Below are 23,429 nucleotides of genomic sequence, written 5' to 3'. Positions count from 1 at the left end.
ACATTTGATAGTGAAAGCAGTAAGAACTTTTACGATGTCTTGACTTAAATAAAGCAGCCAGCAAATCTTTCCCCCTCCTCGCAGTTCAGTTAAAAAGACTGTAATAAAGTATTAGTAAAACATAGTTTAATTGATGTTTAATGACTTCCAATATATTTCAAATGACCATCCACAAGTTATTTTTTGACATTTATTAGGAGCCATTAGATAACAATTTCATTGTGATTTTTATGACATAAATCTGATGGGTAAAATCTGATGGATTGATAGATAAATTAAAATGTAATGGGGTTTTAGGGTGAGGGAATTAGGCTATCTTGCAGGTCTGTTTTCGATGTCATAAATGAAAGGAATATTGTTTGAAAAGATTTGTTTATACCTCTTGGCTTCCATAATGTGCTGTAAAAATAGGTGTGTGGCAAGCTGTTATCTCAGATTAAAAAGTAGGATGTGGGGCAAACAAATGTTAAGGGAATTGTGTCAACCCCTGAGCCTGAGTTGCACATAAATGAACAAGCAAGATTGTGATTTTAACTCACGCACCAAAGTTTTACTCTGCATTTTGTTGACACTTCCATTTATTAAGGGGTCTTCCAAAACACCTGTTTGTTGAGCATTCATTGTGATTTGCTTCCAAGGTGTGTATATGTTTTTACTCATCCCTCCCAAACTTTTCGACGCATTTTCTTGTCACTTCACTAACTGCAAAAAAAAGGAGACTTTTCTTAAAAAGTGGATTTGCTGCAGTGATCATTCATTGCACCCATATTGTTCAACCTCATTGTGTCATGAGGCCATTGGAATGGTAAGAAAAAGTTGGCACCTGATTTTTCTTATTTTCCGTCTTTTTCTTCTTCCCCCACAATCCTACAGTTCCCACAACCTTTCCTGTCCTGCATCTTGGACAGTGTGTCATTACTTTAAACTGCAAAGTGTCATGAGTGCTTCAGTAGAAAAGTGGCCTATAAATCTAGGGAGGAAAGGAAATGTTCCATGATTCTAACCCCAACCACAGATCAGTTGCCAGTGCTGATGCACACCTGAGATAGCTCAGTTGGTAGAGCATGAGACTCTTACTCTCGAGGTTGTGGGTTCAAGCTCTACGTTGGGCAAAAGTTTCTTGCAATGCAGGGAGCTGGACAAGATGACCCTTCTGGTCCCTTCCAACTCTACAATTCTATGATTCTGTGTGACAGCATGCAAAAAGTCTCGAGTTCAGTCTCCTGGTAGAAGTGGGAGAGACTGCTGCCTGATACTCAGGAGAGCTGCTACCAGTCAGGGTTGACAATATTGGGTGAGGTGGATCTATGGTCTGACATATAAGTCCTTTGTATCCCTCCAGCAGCAGTGTGAAGATGTGGCTTTTCCAGATAGCTTTTGAGATTGGCTGAGGCAGTTTTGAAGGCATTGTAGTGTACATTTGCATAGCTATTTTAACTTCTGCTCCGCTGCTATATCCTGTGTGTGTTTGTGATCTGCAATTACTAATATGTTTAATTTGGTTTAGTCACAAAGAAACGCAGGTATACCATTTTGAAATAGGCAAGCAAACAGCGAATCTACAAAAAGTCACACACAACTTATGCACCTATCTTCGGAGACTAGACTTATCTCTCACTGACACTTTTGCCCCAGGGAGTTGGGACCGAAGCATTTGTTGGGGTACTTGTAGCCTCTGAGCATGTTGGCTTTCCTAGGCAGAGAAGTCAATATAGGCACTGATTTCTATGTATGAGAGAAAAAAAACTCTGAAGTTCCCTTAACAGAACTCATTACGTTACCGGGCAGCTACGTATTTCTCCAGTTGAACAAGGCGAAAAAGTTTTGACATTTCCCCCACCCCACCCCCTGGCTGCAGAGCAATCAAAAGGGACAATAAAACTTGCCAATTTATGAACAGCTGAAATATAGGCCTGTGGGGAGGTGTGTCAACCTCATTCAGATTGATGGCCATGGGGAGTCCCTCTCTTGGAGAAACAAGATAACTTTGAAACGAGGCGAGGAGGAGGAGGACGCCAAGCGTGCGTAAGACTTGGCCGAGGAGCAAAGCCCAGATTTTTCGTTGGGTAAGTTTTTCCTAAATGCCTTCTATAGAAACTTCAAACATTTTTTTCCAAGCAGCACTCCAGGTAAAGTCCCTTGACTTGCGTATCTAAAGAAAAGCACTTTAGCGGCAAACCTCAGGAGCAGATGTCAGCATTTCTGGGACTCATTTGACGTCACTGAAACCAGCGCAGGTGGCCCTGCTGGCAGTGGCCTGCTGGGCCATGCCAGGCAGTGGTTGCAAAACACTGCAGCATCTTGCCGTAGTTTCCCGGAAAAACCAAACCAAATCAATTCCAGCAGCTAATAAAGAGAGCCAAGGGGAGATAGCTTAGGAGTGTGGAACTCTGCGGCTGGCATTGAAGAGGAGCTGTAAAACCCAGATTCAAAACTTTCTTAAACGACAAACCAACCCAATTACATTTAAATAGCAAAACTCAGTGTTATTTATGATCAGAATCTCCCATATGTGTTCATGTTTATCATATTTCTTCACACGATTACTACAATTTGGAAATTAAGTACAGTGGTACCTCAGGTTAAGTACTTAATTAACCTGAAACCGTTCTTAACCTGAAGCACCACTTTAGCTAATGGGGCCTCCTGCTGCCGCCGGAGCACGATTTCTGTTCTCATCCTGAAGCACTATTTCTGGGTTAGTGGAGTCTGTAACCTGAAGTGTCTGTAACCTGAAGCGTATGTAACCTGAGGTACCACTGTAGTCGGTGCATGTTTATATTTATTTTATTCATTTCAAGCTTTTATATACTGCTTAACATGCTCCTGTACCACTAGTGCAAATGCAGCCCCCACAGCCCCCTCCACTCACTCAAATGGGCAAACCTTTCTGGACAGATATTCTCGCTGTGAGGAGAAGACAGAAGGCTTGAGTCTCTGGAGCTTGAAAGACTACCTTCTTCCGCATGAACCTGTCTCAGAACTAGTATCTTCATTGTGCCTCAATGCTGCCCTGTCTTCAGTGGCGAGTAACCGGGGAAAGGGCCTTCTTAGTGGTGGCACCTGACTTATGACAATGGAGTCTCACTTTTAAGTTCCAGGTGCCAGATCAAGCTGACGTCTTCGTTTTTATTCATCCAGGCATTTTAGTCAGTTTTCTTGCCAAGAGAATGCCCTGATGATTTAATGCAAAATGATTTTATTCCTATGGTATTTCACCCTGGTTCTTTAATCCATATCTTGCCTCTGTTTTCATCTTGCTGTTTGTATTATTATTTTTGAGCCCTTACAGTGGTACCTTGGGTTACGTACGCTTCAGGTTACAGACTCCGCTAACCCAGAAATAGTGCTTCAGGTTAAGAACTTTGCTTCAGGATGAGAACAGAAATTGCGGCAGCGGGAGGCCCCATTAGCTAAAGTGGTGCTTCAGGTTAAGAACAGTTTCAGGTTAAGAACGGACCTCCGGAATGAATTAAGTACGTAACCCAAGGTACCACTGTACTATTATTTATTATTGTTGTGCATTATATTTAATTTATTATGCATCCTTTTGTATGCTTTATCTTTTAAATCATCCTGCCACCTACTTTGGAAGCTTGCCTTCAAACTGAAAACCAGGCAGCTGATAAAACAAAGCAAAACCAATAGCTGTTCCATTGCAGACATTCTCCAGCTCCAGGTACAAAGCCCAGTCGCTGGACTTGGGTGATGAACGCTCACCCTGAGGCTACAGAGAGCAGTGGAGGGGAGAGTGGTTAAAAATCTTCTTTGATGTGATGGTGAACCACAATACCCAGGAAGCAGGAAGAGATATTTCACCCCCCCTCCACCTCATTCGCCTGTTGTGCCTTGGGAAAGGAAACAGGCCCCGCTTGCAAGAGAGCAGCCAAGGTGAAGGCCGACACAAACAGAGGCGCTATTTAATTCCTTTTCGCTCCTTGAAGTTCACAGTCGAGTGGGATTGTTCTTTACAGTGAAAGAAGAAGTCCTGGGAAAGGGTGCAAAGGATTGTGCCTCGTCCCGTGAGAAACCTTCCTTTAATTAGGCAAAAAAAGAGACCTCTGTGGGGGTTGGGTCTCCTCCCCTCTGTGTTCCTCACAGGCACTTTCGATGTGTTTTACCAGTTTGGCAGCAAATCCCTCTTCTTCACATATTATTGCTGAGGGGGTTGCAGAGCACAGTCTTTCCTCGTGGACAGTTCTGGGTTCAGTTACTTGCATCTCCAGTTACAAACAAACAGGAAGTGGCTGATGGAAGAGCCCTTTCTTGACCTGAGAGACCTTGGACAGCTGCTGCCAGTCTGAGCAGGAAACACTGGGTTAGATGGCCTGACCCTCTATTTAATTCTTATTCTGTCAGCCAGGCCCACTTCCTGTTGAACTTCCACAGGACATTTTTTATTTTTATTTCATCAGGCATGTTAAGTTTTCTTACTTGTGTTTTCTTACTTAATCTTGGGTCATTGTGCAAACTGGCATTCCCATCTATTAGCCACGCATAGTGAGTGCCTATAGACTGAGCCCAGTGAGGTAACCTGAGCGATGGCTTAAATACTAAGGGAGAGGGGCAGGATGGCAGCCTTCCTCCCGAACCAGGAACCATAAGGAACAGGGAAGAAAGAAATTAACAGGAATCCCGGGGAAGGAATGAGAGTTTGAAGGATCAGCGCAAGGCCTTGATTCCGCGAATCCAGAAAAAGCCTCAAGCCCATTAAAGCTAACAAGCCACCACAAGGCAAAACGGGATGATAGAGGAGCATTTGCTGATGCTCTCTCTGGCTCATGGCCCAGCTCTGTGTTACTGCAGCAGAGCTGCAACTCGTCAGGTGATCTGGCATAAGGGCCTTGGATTGGCACAAAGGAGTGCCAAGCGTGGTTCTAGGTGGATGCCGTCCATCCTTTGGGAGGGCGGCTTCCTTCTCAGCCTCTTCTGCATCAAGATTGGGAGTGGTCACTTTTTTCACCCAAGGGCCACATGACCTTCTGGGCAAGCCTCTGGAGGGCCACATGCCAGTGGTGGGAGGGGCTACCAGGAAAAGTTGGTGGAGCAACGTATGTAAATTTGTACCATAGCCTGGTTTTTGACACATGCTACTCCCACATCCCTCTCTGTCCTCCATCCAGACAAGCAAGAAGCAGTATTGGGGTTCAAGGACATGCAAAACACTCAGGGGGTGAGGGGGACCAGTGAGTGGTGTGTCCTGGGGAGAGTTCTGAGGGCCAGAGAGAGGGGCCTGGAGGGCCACAAGGGGCCACAGAAAGCTGGCTTATACCGTTGGCCCCTCTTAGTTCAGTATTGCTTACACCGACTGGCAGCTGCTGTCCAGGGTTTCAGGCAAGACACTTTCCCAGCCCTATCTGGGATTGAACAAGGGACTTTTGTGCATGTAAAGCAGATGCTCTCCCTCTGAGCTATGGGGAGGTTCCCCACCACTGGCCAAGAACCTCTAGCCACTCTGCTGGAGGTGAGAACAATAATTACTTCTGCTCCAAATATTTACTTTCCAAAACCAAAGCCAAAGCCAGGAGGAGTAAAAAAAAGAATGCATGATAAACTCCCCATCCTTACCAAGAAAAACAAGAGAAGCACCCACCCCATATTTCTGGACACTACCTAATAAAGGGCAGTTGGGCTCACGGGGGACACCTGAAACCTGAATGCTAAATAGAGCCTGCTTTTTCATTTGTGCAGATTTCCTTATGGGCATACCTTGAGAGCGATCCAAAACCAGAATGGTCTTTTGTGCCTTACACTTCTGCTCTTGTTGCCAAAAATTATTGCAATGAAAGGGTTATGCCCTCCATGGGGTTGCTGCTGCAGCTCCTACCTGCCCCAGCCAGAGCTTGCTCTTGAGGGCACCACTTTGAGGAAGGCTGCTCTGCTCAAAAAGCACCAACCCTTATTGTTGCTGGCATTATGAGATTCTCAGCAAGGGTACCTGAGGGTCTTCCTTCCTTTTTCATGGTAACAGTCCTCCCCCCTCCCCCAACCAGTATCTCCGATTAGAGATCGCTGTTCTCTCTCCTCTCAAATTTGACTTCAACAATTTGGGTCAAAAGCTGTCTCAGGGATGTGAATCCTGGATCTCAGCCAGCAAGCTTGCCTCTGCCAGCAGAGAAAGAGAGAGGTGGCCACAGAGTGGTATGAGAATTAGGCTTCTGGAAACAAACCTGAAAGCAGCGTCCAAAAATCCAGGGAGCCACTTATGGGGTGGGGTGGGGGCGGAATCCAACATTGCCCTCCAGATTTTGTTTGTTTGTTTTGTTCAGTTTTTACAAAGCTTACGAGGTTGCGTTCCATCCTTGCCTGGGTCTTCCACAAATACAACAGGAGATCTGAGAGGCCGTTCCTTCAAAGCGAATTGTTTGTGCAGTTTACCCGGGCAATTAAGAACAAGACTCATCAGTGTGAGTCACACTGAACCTTTATTAAAGACTCCACTCTGGCTCCAGAGTTTATTCTGCAGATCCCTGTCTCAAGGGACTGACAAACTTGTGTTTGGAACCGGCAAAAAAGAAAGCATCTTATTAGCATCATAGAATGGTGATGCTCAAAGGAAAGGACTCAAAGGTGCTGCTACCACCGCCCCCTCCTTGCATGAGGGCCTCTCACTTGCCTTGAGAGATGGGGAGGAGGCAGACTGTATGTAGGGACAAAGGAAGCTGCCCTGTACTGAATCAGACCACTGGTCCATCTTGCTCAGCATTGTCTACACTGATGGGCCAGCAACGCTTCAAGCTTCCAAGGAGGGGACAGTCCAAGCCCAAGGGTGGAGATGCCGGGAATTGAACCTGGAGCCTCCTGAACGCAAAGCGGATGCTCTACCACTGAGCTAGGACCTTCCTAGCAGACCTTCCCCAGGCAATGACTCAGCCCCATTTGGGGCAAGCAGCAGGATGCTCACCCACCCCTAAATACCTGCCTTTGACATTTGCAAAGAAAGATGGTCCATAGCAAAATGCATGGTATGGACCAAGTGTGGTGTGGTGGTTAGAGTGTTAGACTAGGACCTGGGAGACCCGGGTTAAAATTCTCACCGTGAGACCTTGGGCTAGTCACTATCTCTCAGCCTAACCTACCTCGCAAGGTTGTTGTGAAGATAAAATGGAGAAGGGGGAGATGTTTGTGTCCACAGCCTTGAGCTCCTTGGAGGAAAGGGGTATAGAAATGCAATATCAATCAATAAATGCTGTGAGCTACTATTCAGGTCAAAACCTAAGAGAAGTTTGGCTTCAAGACAGCAAAAAGATGCTTTGAAATCATGGTTTGATTGTCATACTCAAGCACATCTGCAGCAAGCTAAGCGTTAGAAGCAGATGAGGTACAAGTTGGGAAACATGTTTTTATTTATTTATTTATTTCTGGATTCTCAGTCCAAGTCTATGGGGAGTGGTAGAATGATCTTTTCTTTCTCTCTCTATCTCTCTCTCTCTCTCTCCCCCCCCCCATCCCGGACATGCATATCACAAGCGATTAAATGCACGTCTCAGCTCTGATACATTCTTATATAAGCACAAGAAGTAGGGGTTGTCGTACAGTCCCTTGTTTGAGAGGATTTTGTCTAGTAACATCTGTGGGGAAGGTATGACGCAAACTGTTCTGTATTTCTCACTTTAATTCTTCTCTTGACCAAAAGTACAGCCAACTTTTTTGTAACGTCAGGTCTGCTAGAGACAAAGGTTAAGGTTTCAGCAGGCCGGACCTGGCTGCCTTCTGCGCTATCCACATATGTACCGTGTACGGTTCACATCTATTCCATTCTGCTTGTTTGGCAAACATTGCCTCCAGCAACTACTTACAATCTGTTAATCAACACTGCTTTAGATTCTTTTGATGAAGGGCAGCTCAGAAATATTTTACATAAAATAAACAAACCCTCAGTCAAAAAACATTCCATTTCTCCTCAGAGAAGAGCCTGAGCTCATGCTTTTAACTGAAGGATGCCTTACCCTGAGTGGTGGGGCGGAGATTTGAACTGCCATTGTCCGAGCTAGAGCACATGCTGCCAAGGGGACAGGTAGAGCTTTCAGGGAGATTTATTAAGGACAGCAACATCTTATTTATTGCATTTCTATCCCTGAGAGTGAGCGACCGGCCCAAGGTCACCTGGTGAGCCTCATGGCTGACGGGGGGATTTGAACCCTGGTGTGGCGTTTGCCCTCCTAGGGGAGTGACATCAAACAGGGTTCATAAGGAAAGGGTTAACTAATTGTAAAATGACTAACCAATGGGAATCCAACGGGCAGAGTTAATTGTGTATAAGGTTTAAGCACAGAGGGGTTTTTTTGAGAGGAGAGTTAGGAGTTAGAGTTGTTGAGAAGACAGTCTGGAGTTAGAAGAGAGAGGGAAGATAAGTCTGTGGGTTGGGCTAGTCTGGTGTGAGAGAATTTGTTAAGAGGAGTCAGTCAAACAGTTGAGATAATCGACAGAAGGTATTAGGAAGGTATAGGCCGGTAAACAAACTAAAGTTAAGATACTGACAGGAATATTATCTGAGAAACCATAAACTTGTTAATGTTTGTAAAATAAACTTGGTTTTTTTGGTTCACTTTTAACAACTGTCTGGACGCAGTGTTTTACCCGAGAGTAACAGGTTGGTGGCAGTGAGCACAGTGGTGGCACAGGGATCAATAGACCGTTAAATGTCCGGGGACCCTGTGTGATCGCCACACCAGGTTTCTCAGGTCTTAGTGCAACACTCCAACCACCACACCATACAGACTCTGGGAAATCTGCCTTGCCCTTTAGGAAATTCCCTGTCCCAGTCCTTCTGTGGGCGAGGATGCTCTCCAGTTGTGGAAACCAAAGCCTATGTGTGTGACTCAGGAAAGGAAGGAGGACGTTGGGGAATGTGGCAAGAATATGGTGGCGGCGGTTCTGCTCAGCGTCCGATATGGATGGATGGAGACCTGTCCCACAACATCTGAAGACTCGACAGGAAAGAAGGAGCAGCCACCCCCTCCATGACAGCTGTGAGCCAGAGCTCTGGAGCAGATGCATTCCAGATGAGCACCACTGTTGATTCATGTGCAGGGCGTGACCACGGCTTGCATTTCAGAGCAAGGCAGCTGACATGGACTCATCGACGTGAACCACCTAGATGCAGGATGCTGGCTGTTTTCTTTCCTTCTCTCTCTCTTTGCTCCCCTCCAGCTTTCTCCTAAGCACCTCTTAAGGGATCCCTTGCTTCCCTTCTGAGTCATAAACTGAAAGCCTAAATCCGTTTTCTTGGAAGGACATCTTATTGACTCCAGTCCATCATTTCCAAGTAAGTGTGCTAGGACAGTACCCTCGAGGCATTTTATGCCATATCAGGGGCCCCCGTTTTAAAATATTAGGAACATAAGAAACAGCCTTATACTCAATCAGACCAGTGGTCCATCTAGTACAGTATTGTCTACCCTGACTGGCAGCAGCTCTCCAGGATTTCAGGCAGCCCCACCTGAAGACTGAACCTGGGACCTTCTGTGGCTACCTCACTGTGCCATGGGGCCCTTCCCCACATGAAGCCACTTCCCCCACTCTGGAATCTCAAGTTCCGCATTCTGCGTGCAACAGACTGGGCATAATGGTTGCAACTGGATTCCTTTTCTCTTTTGTACACCGCTGCTCACCAAGGGGTTGGGTGGAAGAGGTTTGTACCTCCCCAGGAATGGATCACCTCACCTACAGCTTGAAGATTCCTCGGTGTAGCTGTCTCTTGTCTTTCACCAATGTGGGGACAGGCTGAGATTTAACAGGAAACCTGCCCATGGACGAATTTCTGACTATTGTGCAGCTGTAAAAAAAATCCCAACAGGAAAAACAACAATATAGGAAGCCAGGATTCAGAAGCTGCCCTAGATAAAGTCAGATCCTTCGCTCACCTTGCTCAGAGACAGGTGTTTCCTTTCAATACTGGGCAGTATGTTTGAGGCTCTTTGTAAATAATAAGCAACATAGTTGTTATGATTTTAGGGAAGGAAAAGGGAACAGCAGGTCTCTCCATGCCCTCGCACAGGATAGCCTTGCCCAACCTGGTGCCCTCCAGATGTTGTTGGACTACAAGTCCCATCATCCCTGACTTTTGGCCTTGCTGAGCAGGGCTGATGGGAGTTGGAGTCCAGCCACACCTGGAGGGCCACACACACTTCCCATCCCTAATCTGGCCTTGACCGCCAGTGGCTCTCCACCAGAGATTGAGTGTGGGATCTTCTGCATTTTAAGTAAGTGTTCTTCCACTGAGCTACACTGAAAACATTGCTGGGGTCTTTGGAAGATGTTTAAATAATTATACAACCTTCCGTAGGTATCTGGAGGCAACTCTGTATTGGGAAGCTTTTAATCTGTGATGTTCTGATGTGTTTTTGTATATTCTGCCGGAAGCTGCCAATAATAATAATAATAATAATAATAATAATAATAATACCACCATGTTAAAACAGTGGTCCCAGGTATGGGGAACCTGTGGCCAACCAGAAGCTGAACTATAACTCCCATAATCCCTGGCCATTGGCCATCCTTGCTGAGGCTGATGGGAGTTGTAGTTCAACATCTGGAGAGCTAAAGGTTCCCTGCACCTGGTCTATGCTGCCTGCCTGTTAGTGGTTCTCCAGGGTTTCAGGCCTGGAGATACTAGGGTTGCATCTTCTACATGCAAAACAGATACCCTAGCACTGAGCCACAATCCTTCCCCATATATCCAAGATGAGGAACCTGCGGCCCTCCAAATGTTGCTGGATAACAAACCACAACCAGCCAAAATAGTAGCAGCAGAAGCAAGAAGATAAAATAGCAAATACCCAGCTGGGCCAAAATAAAACCCTGCACTCAAAGCAGCTTTGACCAGTCACAAAAGCTTTCTGGGAAAAACCAAGGTTTCACATGGCAACCAGAGGTATACACAACAAATTGCCTTGGCAAAATACCGTTTATCTGGCCTAGTACTGTTGACACTGGCTGGCAACAGCTCAGAGAGGAGTCTCTTCCAGAAGTACCTAAGAAATGCATGCAGTCTGCATGCAAAGCCTGTGTTCTGCTGCTGGGGTCAAATCCGTGTGCTTTAAAACTGCTGTCCACGACTAAGGAACACAAGGGAGATGAATGGCAGGAAATTACCTTTTGCTGCATGCCACACCCTAGGTATCCCTTCTGTAGGAACTCTTTCCTAGGCTGTTGAGACTGGCACCCCAGGCCTTGGAGAAGGGAAATACCTGCTCCCTCCACCCAGTTCCTGTCCAATTGTGTAATGCTGTGACATGAGGAGAAAAGGAAATTCCTACCCAGTGGCGTTGGCTGTGGGCTCTCAAGTATGAGCAAACGTATCTGTGGCTCCCCTTACTCAAGTAGCATAGCATCGGGCAACAGCACTTTTCCTGCAGATGACTTTGCATGGCCAATCAGCCCTAGGATAGCTCATTTGGTAGAGCACAAGACTCTTAATCTCAGGGTTGTGGGTTTGAGCCCTAGGTTGGGCAAAAAGATCCCTGCATTGCAGGGGGTTGAAGTAGATGACACTACGCTACAATTCTGTGATTCTATGAATGAGCTCCTCTAATCTAGTGTAAGGTATATGCGTTACTGCTTCTGGCTTGCCAGCAAGCAAAGCCTTGCTTTGCCAATTCCCAAATAGTGCCCTGCCTTCCAGCCTTGAATTATACATTCATGAGGGCAAACACTAAGTGTGAGAAAGGCAGGAGAGTCCCAGTTCGAATTTCAACGACAGCAATGAACTCATGGGGCGGGCTTGCCCTGAAGACAGTCTCTCTCTCTCTCTCAGTGTTAAGTTGTGGGTGAACGTATCAGACGACACAGCGATTCTTCAAACAGCTCTTGTTTATTCAGAGGCCAGAACAGAACTGAACTGAAGGGCTCAGTCAGCCTGCTTATATAGAGCTCCAGTACCACGTTACTGTAACAGCTTTCTAAAACTATCCAATCACTGAACGTCACTTTCGATCCTTCATTTGCATAACTATCTATCTACAGTATCTCCCTGCTGGCCCAGGGTGAGAACTTCAGTACATAACACTCACCATCTGCACTATGGGGACAAGAAAGTGACCCACCTCACAGGGTTGTTGTAAGGCCTGAGATTGTACAAGAGAAGTGCTCTGAACAGTCTAAAGCACTATATAAATAACTGCTAACAATGCAAGCCTATGCATATCTAGGCGGAAGCGAGTCCCGTTTAGTTAAATGAGATTTACCCCCAGCAAAGCGTACATAGTATTGCAGCCGCCGCCTTCTTATTTGCTTTCCTCACAAAAGTGACCTGAAACAACTAACAAAAATAGTATAAACGCTGTAACCAATTATGACAAACGCAGCCAATAACAGCCTTTTGGAATATTTGTGACTAGTTTGCTCCCAGGTGGCCCATCTATGGACAAGGTGGGATTTTAATTTATTTTTTAAAAACAACAACAACACCACACACACTGATTATTTTATAATCAGCCAGTATAAGAAGCTTCTGTTCATCCGTAGCCACAGAATGCTTGCCTGGAGATAACAAGGGCTCATCACTTCCAGGAAATACTGGAGATCAGATCTGATTCGATTTGATTTCTAGAGGGATGAAGTTCCACAGCTGGAGAGTCCTGAATGCAGGTGCCAGGTTAAGATGCTGCTATTTTTGTGGGCATTTTAACAGTAGTGTTGGGAGGCTGCTGCTATATTCTAAACCATACTGCTGGGAGGGGAGAGTGCTCCTGCTTTTGGGCTTCGACACAGACATCTGGTTGGCCTCTGTAAAAGAACAGAATGTCACACTAGATGCGCCTGATGCAGCAGGCTCCTCTTAAATTCTTAATAAATATCTCTTCCACCTTCCCCACTGCTTTTTACTCTGTTTCCTAGCTCCTTTCCGGGGTTCCCGTTGCATCCAGGAGACCCAGACCTACCTTCTGCCCACAGTCCCAGCGTGAGCTCCGTGCCCAAGGGATTCACCTTGGTGAGCAGGTAAGCTCTCAGCAGCCCATCTCACTGGGCACCACAAAGGCAGGACTCAGAATGCAAAGCCACGCTCCTGAACGTTGAGATGCTTGTCAGATGCGAAGCCAGGTGCGGACGCCGTTTGGGTTGACGTCAGCTGGCTGTGCCTGGCAGCGATTTGGAAAGAGGCATTTGGAGAAAGGATTGGGGCACTGAATTATTGATGCGCATCAATATCCCGAGTAATAGGCTCCCCTCTCTCCCCAGCGCTCAGGTTTCACGGGCACCGCGGGACGTGATTTCCCCAGACTACAGCGCTCTAAAGCTTCGGATCTGGGTTTTTAAGCCACACATGAAAAACCCTGCTCTTTGACAGGAGCAATAGCTAAAAATTCACCAAGGGCAAGCATATCTGCTTGCACGCTATCTATGAACCATGCCGCCTTCTCACAGGTGCTTGGTAGGTTGCTATAAGCAGGACTTGGAAACAAATGGTGTGTGTGTGGGGAGGGGGACTGCCCCAGTGAGGCCTGCAGCCCGCTCTGTTAGGAGGATGAAGTCAGTGTCAAAGCTGCCAGCATCCTTATGGCTTCCTGAAGTTAATGAACCCTGCTTCGCTTTCTGTTGCTGGTTCCCAAATTCCTTTTAACAACACACAGAGGTGGACGTGGAATCAATTGAGTGCTGGAAAAAGGCCTCTCATAATGCAGAGTTTCAGTTCAGGGCTAGTTTACAGAAATTTGCACAACAGTTTTGCCAGCCAACCTTCACACCCAAATTGCAAGAGAAGAAACTGGGAGGTGGAGAAGGGGGTCTTGAGCTGCAGATCTTGAGAGCTGTGGGAGGAAGGCCCCTTCCCCACCCACCTCCCACTTGCAGCATAGATGATACTAACCCCGTCAGATGGGCGGAGTACAACTAATGAAAATATTACAAAATTATTATTATTATTATTATTATTATTATTATTATTATTATTATTATTACTGTCTGGAGAGAATCTGTCAGTTGTGGTTCCTTTCAGTTTCCCAAGCTTCAGTTGAGCTTCCCATATTTCCGCATGAGTTTGTGATATTTTAGAAAAAGATCCCATGGAAATCCCATTTCTCTTAATAGGCACATGTTTGTATGACATTTTTTTCTGTCACTCACCAATTTTTCTCCCTCCGATACAATGCATTGTTGTGTGTTCTGCATTTCGGGGCATGCTCTTCCCTAATTTGTACCCAGGGGCAAAAGTGTGTGGAGCAATGAATGTAATTTTTACTTTTGTACTGTGGGCGAGTTTTGTTCAGACAACCCTCTCTGTCAGGCAGGCAAGAGGCGTTCGCACAAGACCACATCAAAGCCATACAAAAATTCCGCAAAGCAGGGGTGGTGAGGGGTATAGCCTGGGGAGAATGCCAAGGACTTAACAGAAACAGGAGAGGCGGCATTTGTCTCCTGGACCCTTAGGGACTTCCACTGTTGACACTTCTCTCCACCACACGGTGCCCTGTATCTTCCAGGGATTCTTTAGCTGTGACACGCGTATTAGTAGGGGTTGTACTAGCTCATCCTCAGGATCCCTTCCAACTCTCTGATTCTATGCAGGATCTTGCAGCAATCAGGGTCAGCCCCTGTGGGCCCCAGCAGGGCTCTCACACCTTGCAAAATGGCTCGAGCGCCGGCTGCGTTAGAAAGCAGCCATTCATTATCTGGCCACCAGGGTCCGCTTTCGCAGTTCTGCTTTAGCTCTTGAAAAGGGAACAGCTGGGAGGGCTTGTGGGTCGCCGTGCCAATTGTGGTGGGTTTGTTCAAGTGTCTCGACCAGGTGCGGCCCCGATCGCGTGCCCCAAACACTGCAGTCGTGCAAAAACAGCCCGAGGCGCGGAGCCCCTCGCTGCCCCTTGGAGACACTGGCTCGTAGGCGATGAGCCGCGGTGCCAACTGGGTCACAAGCGCCGGCAGCTCCCTGAGCGATGCCCACAAGCGAGCACGCGGGCTGAATCCGGCCTGCGTCCTCAGCCTCGGCGTGCTCCACGTGGCTTCCTTCCTGGTTCAACGAGATCTCTTTCATGTTGCTCAATGCGCTGCGAGTTTGACTCCCGCCACGCGCACCGCTTGCGCATTTTATTCCTAGGGAGGAAACGCGAGGGGTTGCGTGAGATCAGCCTCCTCCTCCTCCTCCTCGCTGGCGTCTCACCAGCGAGCCCGGGCTCTGCTTCCAAAAGGGGCCGGGCTGGCAGTCGCAGATCCGGCCGAGAAGGTCGAGGCCGGGCCCTTAATTGGCCTGAGGCGCCCTCTGCTGGACATCGCTCGGACGCTCAGCCCCGCAGCTCATTTCCGCCCGCGGCCGGCCAGCTGGTGACTCTTCCCCAGGCGAGAACCGGGGAAACAACGCGCGTGGCCTGAGGCCTCTTCTGCAGGTACTCTTTATGTTTATATCGCATACAGTTCCACATATGTGTGTGTGTGTGTGAGAGAGAGAGGGGGACAGAACGTGCTTAGGCAAAGAAAAGTGATGGGAAAAACTTGGTCATTAGAAATATATTTCTTGATACATTTCTTTCGCACAGTTTATATACCAATTAACGCTTTAGCTTCTAAGCGGCATGCAGCAGAGTTAGTCAGATACAGTAAAGATAAGAGCTAACCCTAAAAGCAGAAAATTTACTTTAAGTGCATTGCTGGAAATAGCACATGGGTAGGCAAATTAAGGCCCGGGGGCCGAATCCGGCCCAATCGCCTTCTAGATCTGGCCCACGGATGGTCCAAGAATCAGCGTGTTTTAACATGAGTAGAATGTGTGCTTTTATTTAAAATGCATCTCTGGGTTGTTTGTGGGGCATAGGAATTTGTTCATTATTCCCCCCTCCAAGGTCTGAGGGAAAGTGGACCGGCCCTCTGCTGAGAAAGTTTGCTGACCCCTGATAATAGTAAAATATGCAGTCGGGAAGAGGCTGCTGCATATACTTTGTGGTTCTTATTTACCAGGGACAACAGTCCTGTTTTTTTGCGTTTCCATCCTCAAGTAAACCATTTTGCCCTGAATTGTGCCTTTAGGGCTATACCTCATCAAAATGCTGTGAGTGCAAGTTGTTCGGCATTGCCATTCTCTGGCAGAATTCACCTTCCTCCCCTGGGCCTCCAGAGGGACAATCTCTGGGTTCAAAGGATGGACCTTTGGAACGTAGGAGGCAAATACAAAGGCCAAGTCAGGAGAACTTTCTGCGTGAGCAATCTGAGCTGGCCATTTATTCATTCAGTTGCATTCTTACCCCACAGTTCTCCAAGGAACTGAAAGTGGTGAATGTGGTTCCTCCATTCTTCATTTAAACCCCACAACAACCCTGTGAGGTAGGTCAGGCTGAGAGGTAGCGACTGGCCCTAGGTCACCCAGTCAGCTTCATGGCTGAGTTGGGATTTGAACCCTGGTTTCCCAGGTCCTAGTTTGACACTCGGACCACTACACCACTCTGGTACCACCTTCTTTGCTGGAAAACCTCTGGTATAAAACAACTCTCTGCATGTTGCGAAAGTGTATCAACCCCCTTTGGCCCGAACATGGAAGAAGGAGAAGGTTAAAGTTGTTTCTTTGAATGCCTTCATTGTCCCCCAATTCAGAAAGGCCAGAATATTACTAAGCCAAATGTGGCATTGCATCAACATGAAGCAAGCCGCTAAGAGAGTCTTCTCCAACATGGTCTCTTCAGATTACAGTTCCCATCAACCCCAGCCACATGGCCAATGTGTACAAACATGGCATGCAGGAACCCCCAAATTCAATCCCTACTATCCTCAGGTAGGGTATGTAATTTCCCCCTTCATTTTATTGTATCATCTTTTGGAAAGCTGCTTTGAGGTTTTTTTTCTTTTGCAATTAAGTGGCATGTAAATATTATGAAACAAATAAAAATAAAATGACCCTAATCCCAAGGAGCCACTGACAATATAGCCACTGATACGTAGACAATATTGAACTAGGCTGCAGGTGCCCTCCTGATATTGCTAGACTCCAACTCTCATCAGCCACAGCCAGCATGGCCAAAAATCAAGGATGATGGGAATTGTAGTCCAGCAACATCTGGAGGGTACCAGGTTGGTGAAGGCAGCCCTAGTGTGAGGACATGGGGAGCCTGCCTTCCATTTCCCCTCTTCCTCCAACCTTTTTCCCAAGATAACAATGGGGACCCATCAGATGTTGGACTAAAACTCCTATCATCCATGACCATTGGGCGTGTCCCTGGGGCTGATGGGAGTCAGATTCTAGCAGGTTTCCCATCCCTGCCATGTAATCATAATCATAAATGTAACGTTTATGGTTTACAAAGAGCCTCAGACATACTGCGCAGTAATTATATCAGGCTTACAGTCTGAGAAGACAACACTGTGAGGAAAGGAGGAGGAGGAGGAGGACGCAAAGGGGAAGAAAAAAGATTATAGCAATTCATCATCTCAACATAAAAAAGGAGAAGGCGAGAAACCAGAGTGCAGGCTTCCCATTGATGAAATTGTCTGTACTGGGCAGGAGCAGAAGGGTCAAGCACCTGTGTGCTTCACCCATTTGGGGGAGAGCGAGTGAGATTGTTCACCTTCTGAGGCCAGACAGAAACATTCGTAGCCAGCAGCATCTCTTGGGTTCCAGATTTCACTGGGAGAGGAATTGTGTCACTGAATTTATTAATGTGTGATTGCAACCACATCGCAGTGCTCCACTGACCCACAGGTGCTTAACTGGATTCCTGGTATCCATACTCTCCACTGTAAACAGATCACCACCACCGTCAAATTCTTTTTCATTCCAGAATGGGTTTCTGATTGAACACCTGACTAAGCAAGGTGGGTGCAGCTGGTGCCATAGCGGTCCTTATCACATCACAAGAGGGATGGGGGCCTGTGGGTCTCTAAACGTAGCTGGACTCCAGCCCCCATAAGTCCCAATGGTCAGGGGTGGTGATCGGAGCTGTTGTCCAGCAACATCTGGCAGTGTCCAGATCTCCCAGCCCTGCACCACAAGGATCATAAACTAACCCTCCAAGAATCATAGAATTGCAGAGTTGGAAGGGGCCAGAAGGGCCCCCTGCAATGGATGCAGGTTTAAAGCATCCATGACAGATGGCCATCCAACCTCTGCTTAAAGTCCCCCAAGAATTGAGAGTCCACAACCTCCTGAGGGAGTCTGTTCCACTGTCAAACGGCTCTCACTGTCAGAAAGTTCTTCTGGACTCCTTTCTTGTAACTTGAAGCCATTGGTTCAGGTCCCAACCTCTGGAGGAAACGAGCTTGTTCCCTCTTCCATGGGACAGCCCTTTAGATATTTGAAGATGGCTATCATATCTCCCCTCAGTCTCCTCTTTTTCCAGGCTAAACATACCCAGCTCCTTCGACTGCTCCTCATAGGGCTTGGTTTCCTCTTCCTTCTTAGCTCTTCTGATGACCTTTCCTCACATTTGGTATCACATGATGCACTTGGGACCCAGGCTGCAACCTTCTTAGATACTCAAAAGCAGTGAAGGGTTTTCCAGCAGGTGTTTTAAGCTGACCCTTCAATGCCCAGTTTAGCAGCCAGGATCTAGACTGGGCCAGGAAAAGAGTAACGCAGAAAAGGGAGATTTAGTCCAGATATTACTGGAGCGAAACCTCATTTCTTGAATGAATTGCAGAGGGCAGGCCTGACAAAAGACATCTGAGTTAGGAGGTGAAATATCACACAAGCACCCGGTAAATAAAATCAGCTGGATTAATTTCTTCTCTTCTCTTCTCTTCTCCTGCCCCAGCCCGGCTCTCCCAACATGATGCTCAATTCATCATCAAGCGTACAGCGCACAACGATTTTCCACAGGAATTGAAGCACTTATGATAAAATGTTGCCAGCTCCAGCTACATTATTATAAAAACAACATCTAATTTATGGCGTTGGAGTGCCAATGCATTTCTCCACTGTAAGTCACCCCTGCCTAGGATGGGCTATAAAACCGCGAGGCACAATGGCTTTCCTCGCCGCTTGCGATATCGCAGTAATCAACCAGAAATATTTCCCACTGTGGAAATTAGCGCTGATTAAATTCCATAGCCCGATCTAATCACAGCAAAAGGTATTTTGACAAAACAGCGCATTTTCGAGGTAGGAATTCAACAGTAGGCTCAACACTTAGGCAACAGAAAATTTCAGGCAGCCTCATATCATCAGCACTTAGACATTTGCCTTGTCCTGCTGAAATGTGCCAGGAGTTTGAAAATGTATGCTACATTAAATGGCAGCTTTTTACTGTCTGTCAGGGTTCAACCCACTTTTCCAAGTTCCATCACTTAAACTGGAGGGTCTCCCATTCCAGCATACTATTGACACTTTTTATTGAGGCCCAGTAAATTGACCACCCAAAGCCAGACTTTTGCCTCTTAACAGTCGTAATGTCATAGTAGGAGGATGCCGTAACGGTCACTATAATCATGGAGACTAGATTCTCCCTATCTATGTAGTTTTGATTCCATTAGGAGAGATGTCCCAATGGTAAAAAGGGCCGTTTGACACTGGGGCAGGCTGTCTTGCCTTCACAGAACCTGAATGCCCACCTATCAGCAGTGCTGTGGATTCCTGCACTGAAGGTTGGGACAGATGACTGCCAAAGACCCTTCCAACTCTGAAATCCAGTGATTCTGTCTCGTGGGTCTGTTTATTTTAATTAGTTTCTATTAAAGGTGTTCTTCTGTTATAAAACAGACAAATAAGTGGAGAAAAGTGCAGGGGGGGAGAGATGGGCAGGTGTTGTTCTTTAATTCTGTTGCATAGTGTTAGTGTAGGGTTTGTATCAGCATGGTGTGGATTGGTCCTTTGTTTATGCTGGTTGCAGATGTATGGCTTCTTTGCACGTGTATTTGAGGGGGTGGGTTGGTTGTTGGGTCAGATTATCCATAGTCAGACCTCGGGTTGAAGTAGCTTCAGGTTGAATATTTTCGGGTTGTGCTCCATGGCGACCCGGAAGTAATGGAGTGCGTTACTTCCAGGTTTCGCCACTCGTGCATGCGCAGATGCTCAAAATGACATCACACACGTGTGGAAACTGTGAAACGCGACCCACACACATGCAGATGTGCAGTTGCGTGTTATGTTTGCTTCAGAATGCGAACGGGGCTCCGGAACGGATCCCGTTCGCATCCAGAGATACCGCTGTATTGATTTATATGCTGTTGGGGGGATAGGTCATTATCCTGTTTTGCTGTGTTAATGTGATAAAGGGAAACCACACTGGGGTGAACATGGCCTCCTTTGCTTGTCCCCATGCTAATTTGTTTGTTGGTTACTTTTCTAGTATGGCAGTTTCCCATACATTTTGGAACCACTGGTCTACCGCATGTTCACTCCTGATCTCGCGGGCCTATTTTGAGGACAATATGGGATAAACCCCCTCCGTACTCCCCTTTTTGAGATCATAATGCAATTGATAATAATGAGGGAATCAGATCCTGTGACTTTTCTCTCAGGTGGTCTCAGCCTGGAGAAGTACACGCTAAAGAGCAAGGGCTCGTTAAAGAGACCCAAAAGAAACCAGTCACAGCACTGATATCCGCATCCCAATTCCACCCAGCTGCATTTTAAGAGGGAACGAGAGAAAGAAAAATGTTTTGGATCCAATTCCCAGCTCCGTTGGCAGGTTGGGGGTGACACGTCGAGTACTTTCACCATTTTATGGCCAGGTTTTGGCAGGAAAGGAGCAGCTAAATTATACCCTTAGGGAAAACAGACAGATTTAACAGCCCATGGTTTCCTGGCGCCCGGCCCAGAGTGCCTTCCCTTAGCTCAGAGGGCATTGCTCTGTCTGCACCATGGCACCAGGCAAAGTAACAGGAGAGCTGGCAATGTCAGTCTGCAAGGTTTGACAGAAGAGACAATAGCACGTCGCTCATGCAGCAGCTCAGATAAGGCTCTGACAAGCCAGGAATATGGGTGTAATTTAGATCAGTGTTCCTGGAACCTGAGTGGCGCTGAAAAATAGTTTTGACATTTCCAAAAAGAGTTGAGCAGACATAAGCACATCACTTAATAGATGAGAGTGTGAAAGGGCCAGAATAGCAGGTGGGAACGGGATATAGCAAAAGGCAATTTAGCAAGGACCTCTCTCCAATATTCTGGTTTGCTGCAAGCCAGCTTTTAATGTGGGGGAATAGGCAAGAATACAACACCCCTCCCCTCCTCATACACAGCCTGAAGTGGTGCACAGCTCTTGAGTTCACCCACTTCAGTCTATTATTTCATTCTGTGTAATGCTGGGAAGTGGAATCTGTGCCCATCCCATGTGTTTTTGGATTTCAGTGCCCATTATCCCTGACCCTTGGCCATGTTAACCAGGGCTGACGGGAACTGGAAGTGCAACATCACCTGGAGGAACAGAGCTTCCTCACCCAAAGTGTGAAGTATTGAAATGATTGTGGCAACACCAACATTGCCCTAGCCAACTCTTAGGTTGGTTGACTGGTGTTGCTAAACCAGCTCTAAGAAAAACCAGATGAGATGGTGAGTCTACACCACAGTTCTGTCCTTTTCTTCCTCTGCAAAAGAGACTTCTATTTTTCTGCCTCATTTTCAGAACGCTTTAGAATTTGTTTAGACTTTTGATAGCTTACCTTGCAGAAATGCAAAGGATGGCACCTTTCCCTTTCCTCTCTGCAGCCTCCCTGGCTGCCCACATTTCCTGATCTGAAAAGCAGCCTCAGAGGAGGAGATGCTGCACAATGTCTTTCCCTGACCTTTAATAGAAGCACAGGCACCCAGGAGGGCTGCAGAGTGCAGAGAGATGATTTGTAGAATGAAAGAAAGGGACCCTCACAAATGCTACTCGTACACCTTGAAAGTAATCATGACAAAAACCCTGCAACCCACGATGGGAATTTCACAAGAAAATGATCTACCTTTAACCATTTTCAAATGCAGTTTCTTTTCTCATTCATTGATAAATAATGGAGTGTGTGCAGGGGAAGAACAGGCGTAACTTTTTGAACTGCACTAATCTGGACTTCTAACTTCAGGTGGTGGTGGGAGCCTCACATGATCAGATGCCCCACTGTGTGTCCACACACACAAAGACTGATGGGATCATGCAGTCATTTGACTAGATTTTGCAAAAGACTTTGACACCCCCCCCCCCAAATTCCTGCATGGCCTTTTGTAAAACTAAACTAAAAAATACAATAGTTTTTCTTCTCTGAGGTCAGGGTATATATACTGCGTGCCCTATGCACATATGTGATCACTTTTAGTTTATTGTTTTTCAGTGAGTCCCAAAACATTCTCTGCCACAGACAAACCTGAAATTGCAGAGCCATGCTCTTTACATGTGTGAAAAGTATACCCATTTTGTAGAACATTTTAGACAATTGCAATGTGTTGTATTGTGGATCTGCCTTTGAAAACAAACTGCAGCCTGCAGGTCCTGAAGAGGGCGGCAAAAACATTAACTGGGACTGGTGTAAGACTATCTTTACACTTCTCTCCTTTGCAGGCTGCACTGGCTCCCTGCATTTGGATCCAATTTAAAGTGCTGGTTTCAGTCTTGAAAGCCTGAAATGGCTTGTGATCAAGTTTCCCAATGGAGCGTCTTCTCCTGTGTGCACCTGCCCAAACCTAAAGATCTTTGGTGGCTCTTTTCTGAGTGGCTCTGCCAAATAAATAGGTTAGGCAGGGCCTTTCTGGTAGTGGCACCCCTGCTAGGGACTGGTTTTTCCAGGGAGGTTTGCTTGCCATCATTTTCATGATCTCTTCTTGTTCTATATAGCACTCCCAGGAGAAAAGAAAATGAACAAGCCCGAAACTACAGGGGGATGCACAGGTAAGTAATAACAGTATAAATAAGATTCTTTACAAAAAGCACCAGCATGGTGTCCAGATTTAATGCAATGGTAAAAGGTAGACAGTTCTATGCATTATTTGTAACAGTATATGTAATAAAACCCCAATGAACTGCATAAATGTCTTCTGGGTTTTCCAATCCACTGGAGACTTTCAGATTGTAAATCCCCCTGCCCCCCATATTGCCGTATTCCTCACATTCTTACTTTATTACCTTTTGGCACCAGGTGGAAGACCATTGAATTCATCCAGGCTTTTTAAAGAATTTAATGTTTCAGTCTGGCTCTTTGTGTTTTAAGTTCGGTTTTGATTATGTTCAATTTTAGAATCAACCCATTACAGTGTCCATTATTTTATACTTCAGTGTTGTTCTTATAATCTGAACAGTTGAACAGTTTAGAAACTTCTGCTATGGGTATCAATATAAATGAAATAAATGAAATAATGAGCCAGTCCTGTCATAGCAAGCAATTACTAGTTTTCATCTAACATAGGCAGATCCCCACATAAAGCAGGCTTGCATACAGGACTTGGAACTCAAACTGATGCTCACGTATGCCATGGAAGTATAGCATATCATTTGCAGTTGCTTCCTTTTTTTAAGCTGTGTTTGTTGACATCTCTGGACTCTACTTATGCAGAAGTCTTAAGGACTTTGGTTTTGTGGGCTAAGTCACACATCAGGTTA

At 46.3% G+C, this 23,429-nt stretch overlaps 1 protein-coding gene across 1 annotated transcript in view; it reads left to right on the top strand.

Annotated features, from left to right (window-relative positions):
• Window positions 1-23,429, top strand: part of LOC309380857 (uncharacterized protein) — a gene marked incomplete at its 5' end in the record, with an annotated part of 68,017 nt that overhangs the window by 37,348 nt on the left and 7,240 nt on the right. The window contains 3 exons of the mRNA XM_081930951.1: window positions 12,841-12,942; window positions 15,038-15,323; window positions 22,668-22,721. Coding sequence (XP_081787077.1) covers window positions 12,841-12,942; window positions 15,038-15,265 — 330 coding nt within the window. The 3' untranslated portion in view covers window positions 15,266-15,323; window positions 22,668-22,721. The remainder of the gene's footprint in view (window positions 1-12,840; window positions 12,943-15,037; window positions 15,324-22,667; window positions 22,722-23,429) is intronic.

The sequence above is a fragment of the Podarcis melisellensis genome (assembly GCF_964234715.1).
Source record: "Podarcis melisellensis genome assembly, chromosome: 12".
NCBI classification, from domain to species: Eukaryota; Metazoa; Chordata; class Lepidosauria; order Squamata; family Lacertidae; genus Podarcis; species Podarcis melisellensis.
Note: the sequence above shows the minus strand (reverse complement) of the source record. Positions and strands in the feature narration are given on the sequence as shown.